At 43.9% G+C, this 13,950-nt stretch overlaps 1 protein-coding gene across 2 annotated transcripts in view; it reads right to left on the bottom strand.

The window, feature by feature from the left end:
- Cals (calsyntenin 1) overlaps nucleotides 1-7,206 on the bottom strand; it is a 50,144-nt gene extending 42,938 nt beyond the window's left edge. The window contains exons 1-2 of one of the 2 annotated variants that reach the window (XM_022855803.2): nucleotides 6,326-7,206; nucleotides 5,331-5,573 (exon numbers count right to left, since the gene is read on the bottom strand). In XM_022855803.2, coding sequence (XP_022711538.1) covers nucleotides 5,331-5,388 — 58 coding nt within the window. In that variant the 5' untranslated portion in view covers nucleotides 5,389-5,573; nucleotides 6,326-7,206. Of the gene's footprint in view, nucleotides 1-5,330 lie in introns of both variants that reach the window. The other variant, XM_022855802.2, reaches the window with a different exon arrangement.
- Between the last annotated feature and the right edge of the window lie 6,744 nt (nucleotides 7,207-13,950).

Raw genomic sequence — 13,950 nt, 5'->3', positions numbered from 1 at the left:
TTGAGCATTATTCCTATCTTCAGTTCGGTCTTCGACGATGCACTACTATTCGCCGATAGACAAATAAGGCAGGTAGGTTAAACAGGATCGTCGTCGTATGCTGAGGCGTCGAATTGATCATTACCATCTATTAGTGAAGACTTCACACATATACTTGTCGTTTACAATATTCAACGATTATCCGAGGTGCTGAAGTCGTAAAGCAGAGACAACTGTTAGGACCGACGCGTACAGTCCAGTTGTAGGAGTTACTCTCTTCATTACATCTATTTGGCTCATCAGCACACATTACTACTACAGAACATACGATAAATAAGCGGAATATAGTTTTAAGTGGTAACTTTTTTGTTTTTTCTCTTAAAAACTCAGAGCTAAATTCTATGAAGTGAGCTACAGCCGCTTAACAAATTCCTAAAAATATGCGAATATTAACAAGGGTAGCTAAATTATGAATTTCAGGAAAAAAACGTTGCCAAAGGAACAGTGACCCTGTCATACGATTAAAGCAGATAAAATTAAGGAAAATAAATGTATTTAAATAATGGAAAGAAAATATGAGAAAGAAAATTGATCTTTGAGCGAAAAAAGAAGCCGGGCGTTAAGGTGAACGTTTTATAACGCCATGGGACTCATCCGAGGTCGGAGAAAACGTGAATTAGACGCTTGATTGGTAAAAATGAAAAGACCAAGCCAACGTGAAGAACCGCAAATCAAGTCTTTAAAATAGACTTGCTAGATTTTCGAGATAAAAAAGAATATCGTAGATATTGTTAAATCCGTTGTTTACTTTATTACTTTGGCCCGCTTATCTACTAACAAAAGAAGACATTAATTGAATAAACGGGCTGTAATAAATAAGGCGTCTTTTTACCGATCCCTTTATATCACCGGTACTTGACGTGGTCGAAGTTCTGTCTACTGTATTGGTATATATTAGGGCTGTGATACAGTTACGACTGGAGTTGGTAACGGCAAATAGTTGCCGCGTACCATCCCAGTACTTTGATAGATTATCGGTCTAAAATCTGCTCACAAGCTTACCCCACATAACAGCGGGCCATACGAGCAGTCGAACTAAAGCGGATCAAGACGCTGACAAAGATCTAACATGGAGCGGTTGCCATTCACAAAGACTTGCCCCCCTTTTCCAAAACAATTTCCAAACAACTAGTAGCTAGAGCTATTAGGAACTGTTCGAATAATATATTGCTCTTTCTGCAACTTAGTCGACAACCTATTTATTAAACATGCGTTTAAGCTACGCTAAGCTACGATTTTTTGGGACGGGCTCAAGTTAGACCAATTGAACTGTTCTCCTATGCCGAAGTAATCGCGGGCTAGGTGCGAATTTTATTCAATCAGATACCATTTGATTACGCCTTCCATCAAGTCCAACATCTTTTGTAATCCTTAATGAAGCGATTAAATAGTCTGTGTAAATTATAGTCGCTAAGCAATTAATATACCTATGTACTATTCGTGTTAGGGATTCTTAAGTGATCTATGCGGCAAGGAAAGTATTAGCCTACGCTTGTCCTTACATGACATATACAGACTACATAGCGTGATGGCAGGTGACGAAGAGTAAAGGAGGGGGAGTGAAATGAATTTATCGTTTTAGGCTATCGCGATGATATTCAAAGGGGCCTTTTTTGCTGACATATGCTTCTCGTAATCAACGTGTTCGGGAAAAAAGGACAAAAATGGACTGAACTACTGTTGTATTTAAAATGAGTTAGGGTGTGTTCTGCGCTTTTTTTACGTGTGAAACTTTACTCACATACTTTCAAATGTGACGAAAGGATATGATCGACTGTGTATTTTTTTTACTTCATCCTTAGGCTATTCAACGTACCCAACGTCCTCTAGAGGAACATGATTACCGACCCCAGAAGGAACATGTGTAGCTTTCTTTCATCTAAACATTAGGGCTACGCATAAGTCTAAGTTACACTATAGTGGAGTTGCCTTGTCATCGTTGTCAAGCTCTGGCATTGTCTAGTCTATAACAAACTTTCGATGACATAAACACTCTCATACGCTTGATACTAGGAAATCTTTTCGAAGACAACAATTTTTAACATGTGAAATTTTGTCAAGGCTCGAAACTGCAAATGACAATAAGCCTATTCAGTATTACCGCATTGTATTTATCGGCATCACGATATTAAGCAAATGTATTGTTGCTTTATTTTTTTTTTATTTGTTTATCTTGCTTATATATAACCATTAATGCGATTTTGTTACTTCGGCGGTGTAGAGTTTTCTATTCATGATCCGGTCCAGAGATACTGTTAGTTTTCGCATGATCATTGTCATATATCATTTTTGCGAGGCAAAGTCCTATTCAGGTTCTGAAATTCAATTCGAACTCGGCATCGGATACCTTCACTTTTTGACAATGCGCTCTAGCTGACAAAAAGTGCGGGAGCGAGAAAGATGGTCGTTCAGATGCTGCAATCGTATAGTTCGCGCTGCGATTCGAGCACTCCCGAACACTTCGTCAGTTACACGCCACATGCGATCTATGCCTTTGCCCTACGGTGCTCATTAAACAACCCAGTACCTCACATATGATAAATATTAGTCATGAGCCTCGATTTGCATAGCACTACCTGAACTCCTATTCTAAAATAATGATCGATAGCGGCTTTTTTTTTAAAACTTGCTTAGAAATAACGAGTCGAAGTAGTCGCGGAAGTTAGTACCGGCAATTTCCACTACGGGCAAGAGGCAGCTAACTATGGGACACAACAATTGGGTAAATTTTTCTTCTGAGCAGTTGCAGCATACGTTTGATATGCTCATATATAATATATTAGAGTATATCCACATTTGTCCTGATGATGATGATGATGATGATTTGGCAAGAATCATAGCTTTGTATATTAGTTATTTTTCCTTATATAGCCAATGGATTATAATGGGAAACTTTGCGTACATTATAGCAGAACGGATCGATAATTACTATCTACAAACGCGTAGATGTAGCAGATGGTCGTATCGTAGGTAAAAAAAGAAGGTTAGATTCCTCCCAAATCAAACCATGGTAGAAAACGGACCATCGACTTCGATCACTGCTTCCCGCCAACGTCTGCAGCCGAATGTTGCCAGGATATGTGTTAGATACGCTTTTAAGGATAGCCTGTGGCGCAGAAAAGGTGGAGCCTTAAAATGACAACTACATAAGTCCTGCAACCACCCGAAAGTTCAATAACTCAACGGGCATTGAATTTGACATGGTCATCATTCGAAGTATTGTTGGAATAATTTTTCTTATAGTTAATTTTATTTCGGTTTAATTATTCAATAGCTCTAGAAGACAAAGGATCTGGTAAGCTAAAAGAGGGGCAAACAGCTGTCGAGCTATAAAAAGCCAAGTGGCTTGATTTTTGTTTGATACATCATCTATTTGATATAGTTGTTAATGAAAGAAACATTTACTGCAGCTGTTGGCAGTGGGTGGGGGGAGTTGTGGGGAAAGCTGTAACTGCATTTGTTATAAAAAAAAGTGTTCTTGTTTCAAATTAATTAACTCTTATAAGGCGTTGTATTATTATAATTCAGTATACTCAGATGATGGAGCATAGATTCGTGTCATTTTTGCGTTATTTTGGATCAATTTGTTTGTTATCTATTTTTCCTTATTAACTAATGCAAACTATTAACTTGTTTAAAAACGATTTTTGTTAAAAGTGTGAACTAAATACATTCAGGCTGAATTTTGACGAAAGAGCCTAGAATTGTTATGGTGTATCTTCTTGCGTCCGTCCTTTATTACTCGGAGCAATCTGATTAAGGTAATTCTTTTTTGCTAACCATAATCCTATCGTAACAATTATTCCACTTACTGCATCTAATAGATGAGGATTTCCGAGGTAATCCTGCATTTCCGGAATCGTGATCTTGGGGAAGTGGGAAGGAAGATACGTAACTAGATGAAATAATGTCTTGTTTGAATCTGCTGGCAGTTACCTTTTAGGGAGTTTTTTTTTTTTTTTTCAGCAGAACCGGTCATCGTGGCGTTAGATTCTTCTTCTTCTTCTTGTTCGAGTCGCTACCCGTTATCAAATACGACATGACAGCTAGTAATCGGGCTCTTCAGTTACAACCAAGGGCTTACCAAGCTAATACGAGTGGATGGTAAGGCAGTAAAAACAGCTAGCGTCGCAACTTCTGCCATATTTACAGTGCAATATTTGCATATTTGCTATGGCAGCACGATATTCCGTTATTGTATCTATTCGTCTTTGCCTCCTTTGGGCACTTCGCCGCCACATCGCTTCCAACTGAAGGCGTTCCTATTACAGCCGCGTTTGGCCGATACATATAATCATTATGCATCTACATTCGGGCACTTTGTTTACACGTGCTCCGGAATTGCCTTTTAAGAAGACCTTCCCTTACCGGCTACCGAAGAAACCAGTTGCTACCAAAGATAAATCTGCCAATACAGCAGAAATCTATTCTACTAGGGCAGGACAAAACGCGAACCCCATACTATGCCAAGTGATCGGAATAGTTCTGCCGTTTTACTACGTTAGCTTTGTTTACCTAATTTTCTTCAAAGAAAAATTGCATTGTAGCAGAATTAGTGATGCATCACCGTGCATCGAGTCGAGCATTTGATCCCAAAAAGATGCCGAATTCGAGCAAGCTATCCTAGGTTGGTAGGTTGCCGACGCTGCCGAGTCATACTTTGCGATTTACATAGTCTTCTGGTGCACATTTTTAAAATTATTATAATCTTCCCAGAAGTCTTAACTAGTAAGATGTGTTCTTCGATCTAATTATTTGTCATTTTTGCGCATTCGTACTCAGCTATAATTGGCCGCCGTCAACGCTCCTGTGCGACCCCAAAAATGAACGCCCAAAGATTAACCTCGATTTGTTATTGTTATGTTGTTGATGTTGTTGTTGTTGTTGTTGTTGTTGTCATTGTTAGCTAAAAAAGGGACGCGCCTGTGCGAAATCCAAAAACTCCGATCATGATAAGATCACGACCGCTTTTAGACATCTTGGTACACGTAGATCTCATGCTCTGAAATGTCTCGCTTTTCCTCGAAGGAAGAAACCACCCAACCAATTTGAATGTAAGCGTCGTCTTTGCTCTACATAACGTACTCAGCAGATATAGTATATATGTTTTGTTTTCGTTGAACAATTACTTAAACGGTATACAGCTGGCGCAACTGTCGAAAATCGCTGAAAAAAAAATAAATTATCAAAATCAAAGCCAAAGACAATGTTAACACTAAGTAAATGATGTACTGATCATCTTCATAGTGATATAGTGTCGTTAGCGATGCTGACAGTAGTGATCAGCTTACCCTGTGAAAAAACGATACTGCCAAGCAGTGTGAAGATCGCTGCCGCCCTCGTCTTCATAATTCAGCCGTATTTCCGATGCTCCTGTTGACTGGATAGATATATACCACAATCAAGTTGTGTCGTTGCGGCAGTTGTGGCCGATAAGCGTGGGTGTCCCTTTTTGGTTGTTGCTAGTACACACGGTATCCGTAAACGTTTATTACTGGCCGTCTCGACCTTAACCAACGGTAGTGGTAACTACACTGAAAAGTTAAGTATATATGGCTGATCCTCAGTAGGGATGAAAATGTAAGCTGTTAGGAAAGAATGTGATGGGGTTCAGGTAATCCAAACCGAGAAATACGTTTCCGTATATATATATATATATATATCTATATATATCCAATAAAGGCTGCGTTTCTTAGCAGACTGTGTGATGGTGACGTTGTTAATATTTCGGTGTGGCGCGTGGGGCTGCTTCTATACCCGAGCTTATACCTGCCTTACTTTTCGTACGGCTATTGGTCACGCTAACTCGAGCAGGTTTTCAGCACTTGAACAGGGGCTTCGATTAACGCCAGCCTAGGCGCAAAACGTCTGTAAGCTTCCCGCTAGCTAAATTGCTGTCGGTGAGTATCACGATGGGTTAGCTAACTCGGGTAGCATGGTGATGTGTGCCGTGGGCAATAATTGCCCTCTGCAGTTCGAGCAGCGTATTCCAACTCGATATTCACGCAACCACACTTTTGCCCGCCTTCACTTGATCCAAGACACTAGATATATATGAAGGGAACTTCCATTAGCACCACACACACTGCGGTAATCGTCGTAGTAGTAACAGTAGAAGTACTACGGAAGGCGATCAAGTACACCAAGTTGCTACCGGAGAAGCTAGACACCAGACTAGATTCACGTTGATGACCACTGCTATTGTTAGATGGTAGACAGCTCTGGCCCTATGTTTCTCCCCTGTGTCTGTTTTCCTAGAAGTACCGGTCACTACAACTTCGCTCACCTTCAGTAGACTTCGATCTTTTGACTGGGAAACTTTACTTGCTCCGGACTGCGACGCGATTACTAGCTTGCTTGGCAAAAGATGCTCTGACGCCAATAACAATAGCAACTATCGTAGCTCAGCTACGGATTGGTTGTGAGATGGTAAGGTATGGTTAGCCGATGTAGCGCCGATATTGCAGCCCCTCGTACTCACTGACAATGATCTGTTTGTGTCAGCCGTGGACGACAAAGAGCACGGTTGACGTCTGCTTCAGCCCACGAACAGCGGCGCGGACTCGCTTCTTCGTTAGCTCGTTTAATCAGACGAACTACAAGCACCCCACTCACACCGACTTTCAATCTGCTACTGTAGTTGAGTAGCTAGCTGGATCACACTGGCTATTTGATACGCGATTTCGCACGGTCAGTTTGTCGATGTCTGTCTGTTTTCACCTCCGTGCGTTCGTCCTTCTGTCGATGGGGTCCAATTCGATTGCTTGGGTCGATCAGATCCAACAGCAGCAGCAGCAGCAGTAGCAGTCACAGCTACCGTCGTTCCTGCCGCTGTTTCCAGCCAGTTAGAGACAACGAAGAACGCAATAAAGACCAGCGGTTAGTGACGGGAACCAACAGCGCGCTGCTGATTCAACTAACGAGTCTCTTCTCACACACACGTTACGACTCGCACACTCACTCACAGTTAATGTCGGCGTCAGTCAGCGTGTACAACCGCTGGTAGTTGACGACTAACCGCCGCTCGCGACGTCGGACGACGGGTTGCGTTGCCTGGCTCTGTTGCGCCGGGCAGTCCACTGCTCGTTGCCCGTACACAGCACAGCTCACTCACTACAGGCAGCAGTGCTTGCTTACTATGGCGATACGAGCGGGTCCGTCGCTTGCCTCTATGGCTTGCTTGGTCTTCCTGTCTGCCTGCCTGCCTGCTGCCTGGCTGGATGGCGGCCGCCTGCTGCTGGCGATGGTGGTAGTGGCGCGGCGGCGGCGGTGGCGGCAGCGGCGCTTGCTGCTGCTGCTGCTGCCGATGTGGCCGCCGCTGCTAGGAAGAGAGAGCAGAGGAACGGAAGAAAGGCGAGGAGAGAAAGTCGCTCCGGTGTCGGTTGGGGAAAACGCAGACGACAACGACGTTAAAGACGACGAAGTGGGAGTAAAGAGAACGAAAATGAACGAATAACTGCTGGTGAGTGCCGAATGAGCCTCGACAGCTAGCAAACATCGGATGACCTACCAACCAAGTGTCCGACCGACGAACGTCGACTGCCGAAGTGAGCGACCACGGCAAGAAGTACAGAAAAATGGGCTCCAAGAGTCGAGACGGAGAAGAAGCAGCATCTAAAATGTGGAGGACTGCAGGAGCTGACTCCACAAGCTTTGAAAGGGTCGCCGCCACCAGAGGGAGCAGCAGGCAACTGCTTGCCACCATTAAAGCAGATCAGACCCGGTGTCCAAAGTGCGCGGATAGTGGCCAGATGTTTAACTGTCATCGGTCGCCGGCCTGACAGCATCACCAATGTCAGCATCTGAATCTGAACGCTGGAATTACTTAATTCGCCTGCAATGAACTGCGTTGGCAATTATGCACTAAGCTTCAAACTATTACCAAAGGAATAAGCTGAGATAGGTAGGTATACCTGAAGGGTACTTCTATTGGTTTCCTGAAGACACTGATAGTTGAAGGTACGTTAGCAATGAGTAGCAATGGACAAGAACCGGGGAAATCTTCAGCGAAGAATAAATTGTTCTGCGTTGTACTATTGTCATTGTAGCATACGCGACTCTACGTGTACGTCAAACTGATTAAATTGCTGACTCACGAACCGAGTTACTGGTAGCCGTTTGCTGGCACGCCCGGTGGTCTATGCTGACCTATACAGGCTATACTAGGTTAGATTCAGGTATGCAGTACAGGAATGGAGTCTATTCTCTATCTTTCCCGTTTAATGATAGTAAGCTCGACAACGGAACTGCTGTGGAAAGGGGCAAATACCACACCATGGCGGCTAGAACAACGTCATTTGGGGCAGTGGCGGCTGCAGGTCGGAGGGGGATCGAGACCGTGAGACAGAACTACCACTCTGGGTGGCTACCAGTCGGGTCTATAGTCAAACGGGCGTCGCACATCACACGGCTATAGTCACCGTACACTTACATAAAGACGGCAGCACAGAATGAGGGAAAGAAAGGCGCACACTGAGCCAGCAGGTGAGGGAACATACGAGCCAGCCGGAAAATCAGACAGGGGTGCGCGAGAGCGGATTCTGCCGCCACCAATAGCAGCAGCAGCAGCGCCCAGCTTCACGCTACTGTCAGACGACGAGCATTCTTTGCTCAGCTCTGCTGGCTTCGTCCCCGATTAATACAGACCCAAGACGTCTGGACAACCCCAGTGAAAACTCTAAACTCCAGCGCGAATCGGGGACAATTACTTAGGTCGTAGAGAACTATATACGAGTATAAGGCTTACAAAGCGAACGTTGCTATAGCTCCGCCTGCTCATCTAAAAATAAACGTTCAGCTTAACTTAGATGTACCGTTGGTTTTGCGCTTTGTGCCTTTCATCTGTAGACTAGATATAGAATGTACGCGGGGCTAGCGCCATGTGGAGAGATGTTTTCGGGGGAGAGCAAGAGCGGAATGGACCAGTAGGGCGAGCGGGTGGAACTTCTCGGCAACCTCAATCACTAGTACCATCTCCACCAGCACCGATGCTCCTGTGACATAAGTTGAGGAGCAGGAATGTGCTTTGAAGGGGAAAACGGGGTGCCCCGAAAAGGCGCGAGGGCGGCTCCACAACCCTCGTCATAACCCATAGAGAGAGCAGGAGCCGTGGATGCAGGTTGTGATCTCTGATGTTCTCTCCAACAGCTCGGATTTTTTTGCCGAAAGCAATAAGGGCGGCCTAAAAAAATGGATCTGTTATCATACAAGTAGCTGGCCTGACCGGATGAACCTGTTAGACGATGCAGTTCGATTTCACAGGACTATACAGTTAAGAGTAATAATTGACAGGTCTTTGTAGAGTTCGCAATCAACATACGCATTGTTTGAATATAGATAGGAGCGGCACTTATTTCTGGAATGCATAATACATGCAGATTATGTTCTGTCAACTCCAAGTACTTGCGGTGATGTCATGTTAATTAATTTTAAGGAGAAATATTAGTTTAACAAGCTTAGAAAGCTGTTTTTTTTTTTGCTAAACTGACGCCAAAATGAATAGGTTTTGCCCACTTTTCGTTTGTTAATTTCCTCTAGCATTTTGAAATATTCTCTACTTATTTCGAATACTGGGTTCCACACCGGTTACCGTTTCGATCGAACGATGGGCTGCAAAGCCGGGTTTAAAACAGCGTCGATGTTAAAACGTAATCTCTGCAAGTTAAAGTTATATAGCTGTGATTACAGATATCCGGGTGCGTGCATCTTCATATCACTCAAGCGGGCTTTAGAACACCAAAGACGCTCTCGTGCTCTACCCTGACTAGATAGATACCTGTCAACAAACGTGATCTGGCAGAAATCGTAATTCTATACAAGTACATCTCTTAGGTAAACATTGAGAATTTCGACCAAGTTGTTGGAACTATACCACTACACGACGAATCGAGAGAACTATTATACCTGCTTAATAATTGCATAGAAGTAGGGTGTCTCGAAAAATGTGGGAGATCTTAAAATCAATAGAGTAAACGCCCGGACTATTGTCTGCTCGAATTATGCAGGTAGAATATTTTAGAGTTTACTGAACAAGACAGCTGATACAAGCGAAGTCTTTTCTCTGACCAGCTGTTAGATTTCTCAGATTTACCTGCGAAGTAACTGGGTTAGTCGTCAAACCAACACCGACATTTTATTACTCTACGGCCATACGGTAACTACTCCTTTCGTTACGCTTCGTAGTCGCAAAGAAAGGAAATAGTATCAGCGATACCTTTCTGATGATGTCTGAAAAAAACTTAAACAGGATCAACTCAGTTACTTGGGCCTCAGTTAATAACAATTTGTTTACCCAAATGTTGCGGTCATCTCTAGCGGCCAGTTGATTTAGCACGAATAAAGGCCCAGATTCGTCACTGGTTTTATTAATTATATCATATTTATTATATATGCTATAGATTTAATTCCTGTTGGATCCATGTGAGGCTATTGATATGTTTTTCTTTTTATTAAATGTAAAAATTCTTTTTGCGACAGTTAGTAGAACGAAAGCGAAGGTACAAATATAGGGTTATCTATCAACGTGTCTATCACGGCGATCATTCAACAGACGACTTTATCCTGGGATGCATTTGAAGGGAAAATGTTACTAAATATCTTGCGTAAACTTCGAATTTAACAACCGAGTGCTTTAAACTGGTGATAGTCGGATCAAGTTATGGCGAATTTTATGTGACAAGTTTGTCATTTTCAACGATTTCGTGGATACACTAATTGAAACCTATGTATTAGACGTCCTTGCATCCTAATAAAGAAAACTACGAAGAGATATAGAGTAATCTTCAGGATGCAAATCCATAGGGCAGTGGTGCAATCATCTCATCGTTAGTGCTCTATATAATACAGTTGAGATATTTGGCCCTTTGGAGAAAAGGTCCTACATTTGGCCACCGTGGATAAATAAAAATCTCGATTCGTTAACTGTAAATAGCTACGATCATATAAAGCTGTATAGCTTGTATCTGGTCACAGTACTCTTAAAGGCATTATGAGCAATTAGTTTGTAGAGCTACGATTCTGTGATACGAACTATGTTCTTGCTTTGAGATGTAATATAGCATTCTTATCGGTGACCATTGCCATTGGTTACCCCAACCCATAAGAGCTTCCCAGAAGGAAGGAGGCTATAAGGTGCCTACAGATAGCAGTCAATCGATACTAGCTTCGTTATCACCTACAAATCCTAGACTGCAGTCAACAGAGTACGCAAGAAAATTGAGAGACCAAGATGTGGGGGATGCTAGTTCGTACCTTTGAGCCAGTATAGTTACAGACGAGTGACGTCTGCATAGAGTCATAGCTCGTTTAAGATCATGTTGGGCCTGTGAAACGAGCGCAGATAGCGCTATATGGGTATATAGAGCCGTTGCCAATAACGGAGTCATATAATTGTCAAAACAGATCGAGATGACAGTACGGTATTAGGTATTTTGTTGCATTAACAATCCTGTCATTCCACTCCGTTCCGTCTGTTCGGATGCCGTGCGCCACTCAAATCAACAGGACAATTAGCCGCAGGTCTGACCCCTCTCAAAAGATTGTGTAGTAGCAATGGGTCACCGGGAGATCTGATGCTGTCTGATAATAGCCAGCGTCGGCGTGGCCATCTTGCCGTTCCGATTGCACAGACTGCCATGGATAACAACTTTGTTGTGAAATTTCGTTCTCCCAGTATTCCATGTGTTTTCTTAGACAGAAGGCGCCCTTTTTTCTAGCCAGTTGACGTCGTGGATGATTCTATACGCGTAAGAACGATAAAATCCTCTTTGCATTTGAGAGGACCCGATCCGTACCGTATTGACAGCTCGAAGATTTCAGTGAAATAATTGTGCTAAACCGGAAATACTGAGAGTACAACGAACGAAATTAGCTAGCTGGGATACTGTCACAGTTATGTAAACAACGGTAGCAATCACTGGCCTTTTTGAGGGTCTGCTCACAGGCCAACCATAATGACATGACACATATGCCTATTAGTCTGGCGCGACTGGTGGGTACTAGCGTCATAAAAAAAATGTCAGTGGCTGCCATAGGCAATGGCAAACTATTGATGTTTATTTGGTGTAGCGGGCGACAGCCGAGTAATGAGTAAGCGTTTCAGTAAAAACAGTAATATTGGCAACGGTTTACTGCCATGTGTTCTCTGTAAGCGAGAAACAGTGTAATCCCGTACGAAACCCATATACGCAGCCACTGCGATGACCGGCACGTTCCTCTCAAGCATATCGCCCTTCTTCCCCTTATTCGTTCCCCGCCTTCATCGATGTCCAAATAAAGCTGAGGCCGCTAGCAGAGACAATGCCGCGGAATGGGCCGAGCTATCTTGTGTAAGGATATGTGGATGGTGTACTTCGTGTTTAACAGGCAGCAGTAGTGGCAAAGACAGGCAAATATTAAAAGCGAAGGGGATCGGAGAAAAAGGGCTTGGGAGGGGCGAAGAGACGCAGCACGTCTTAGCTGTTTTTTCCCCTGTCCGTCGAATCTCTCTGTCTTCCTTTCACCCTGTTTCTGAATCTCGACGCTGGTCCCCACTTAGCTGAGCCCATTCCTGAGCTTCGTTTTTAGCTCGAGTACTTAATAGCAGTTTCCTTCGTCTGCCTGCATCTCTATAAGCTCTCGCAGCCACCCAGCAACCATCGTCATTGTCCTCATAGAATGAATCGGAGTGAGCCGCAACAAACGCGTCTCAACAGCGGAGCACCACCGAGGGACAAACGTGGCCAGCTGGCTGCGTAGTCGGTTGCTCGGCGGCAACACCAACAACAATGGTAACAACGGCAGTAGGAACAAAAGCACAAGCATCGTCCTGCTGCTGCTGGCGGCTAGCGACAGAAACTGGTGGGCGATTCTGGTCTCAACCGATCCATAATGCTCCTATACCCCAATCACAGCGATGGAAAGAGGACAAGCAGGCAGGAAAGACCGGCGGAAGGCTGGCAAGCCCTCTTGATCAATGTGGAGCACGTCGGACACGCACGCACATGTGCCAGACAACTGACAGAGGAAGAGACGGGAGGCAGGGCAGTAGGCACGTATACGGCTTAGCATCGGGTGCCTCTAACCAAATATTCTCGAACAAGGACGGTCTCATAAGGAGCATTTTCACAAGACAACACGGACATCACTGTTGCCGCCGGTTCAGCAGGTCCGGATAGGCCTAGTTAGCGCTGAAGAAGCTTCTGGCGGTAAACCGACAAAGCGTGCTGATGAACCGATTCGACTCGCTTGAGCTGTCGTCAGCGGACCGGCAGCGACGGTGTTCGCGCAATTCTCCGAAAATAAAAAGAAGAACAAGGACGTAGGCAAACGTATGTAAGGATTACTAAGTGTGAATCAAACGCTGTGAGAGAAATTGAAGCAGATAAAATAGGAAAAATGAAAACAAAAGTCGTTAAGGGAAGAGGACGGGTAAAAGGAACTGGGCGACTGAGTCCCATCAACAATAACAGAGGCGGCCGTAGCAGCGGATAACTGACAAAGTAAATGAAGTACAACGACAGGAACAGGAGCCGGCGGTTGCAACGTTAAGTCAAGCAAGCAAGCAAGCATTAGTTGTCGTTGGCGTCATCACGAATGACACGACTTCGACGGAGACAAAAAAATCACAGCGGCTACTGTTAATGACGAACAAGATGGCGAGGTAAAAGTCAGCAGGAAGACAAAGAGAAATAGCCAGTTGAAGGACGGTTACTTTATTATAGGCGGAGCTGTTGAAGACTCCGCTACGGCCACCTGCTACCACAGCGTTGCTGGTCGGCATTTTTTCGCCTGTCTTCGCTTTATGGTAGATTGCGTCGGAGATTTCGCGCGGTGATAGTCTGAATATATTTTTCAAGAAATAATTTTTGCCCTTTTTGGCAAATTTCCAGCGATTTTTCCATCAATAATCTCTTCAGGACTTATATTGGAAGT

This window comes from Varroa jacobsoni, unplaced genomic scaffold (genome assembly GCF_002532875.2).
Source record: "Varroa jacobsoni isolate VJ856 unplaced genomic scaffold, vjacob_1.0 scaffold_230, whole genome shotgun sequence".
In the NCBI taxonomy this organism is placed as follows: domain Eukaryota; kingdom Metazoa; phylum Arthropoda; class Arachnida; order Mesostigmata; family Varroidae; genus Varroa; species Varroa jacobsoni.
Note: the sequence above shows the minus strand (reverse complement) of the source record. Positions and strands in the feature narration are given on the sequence as shown.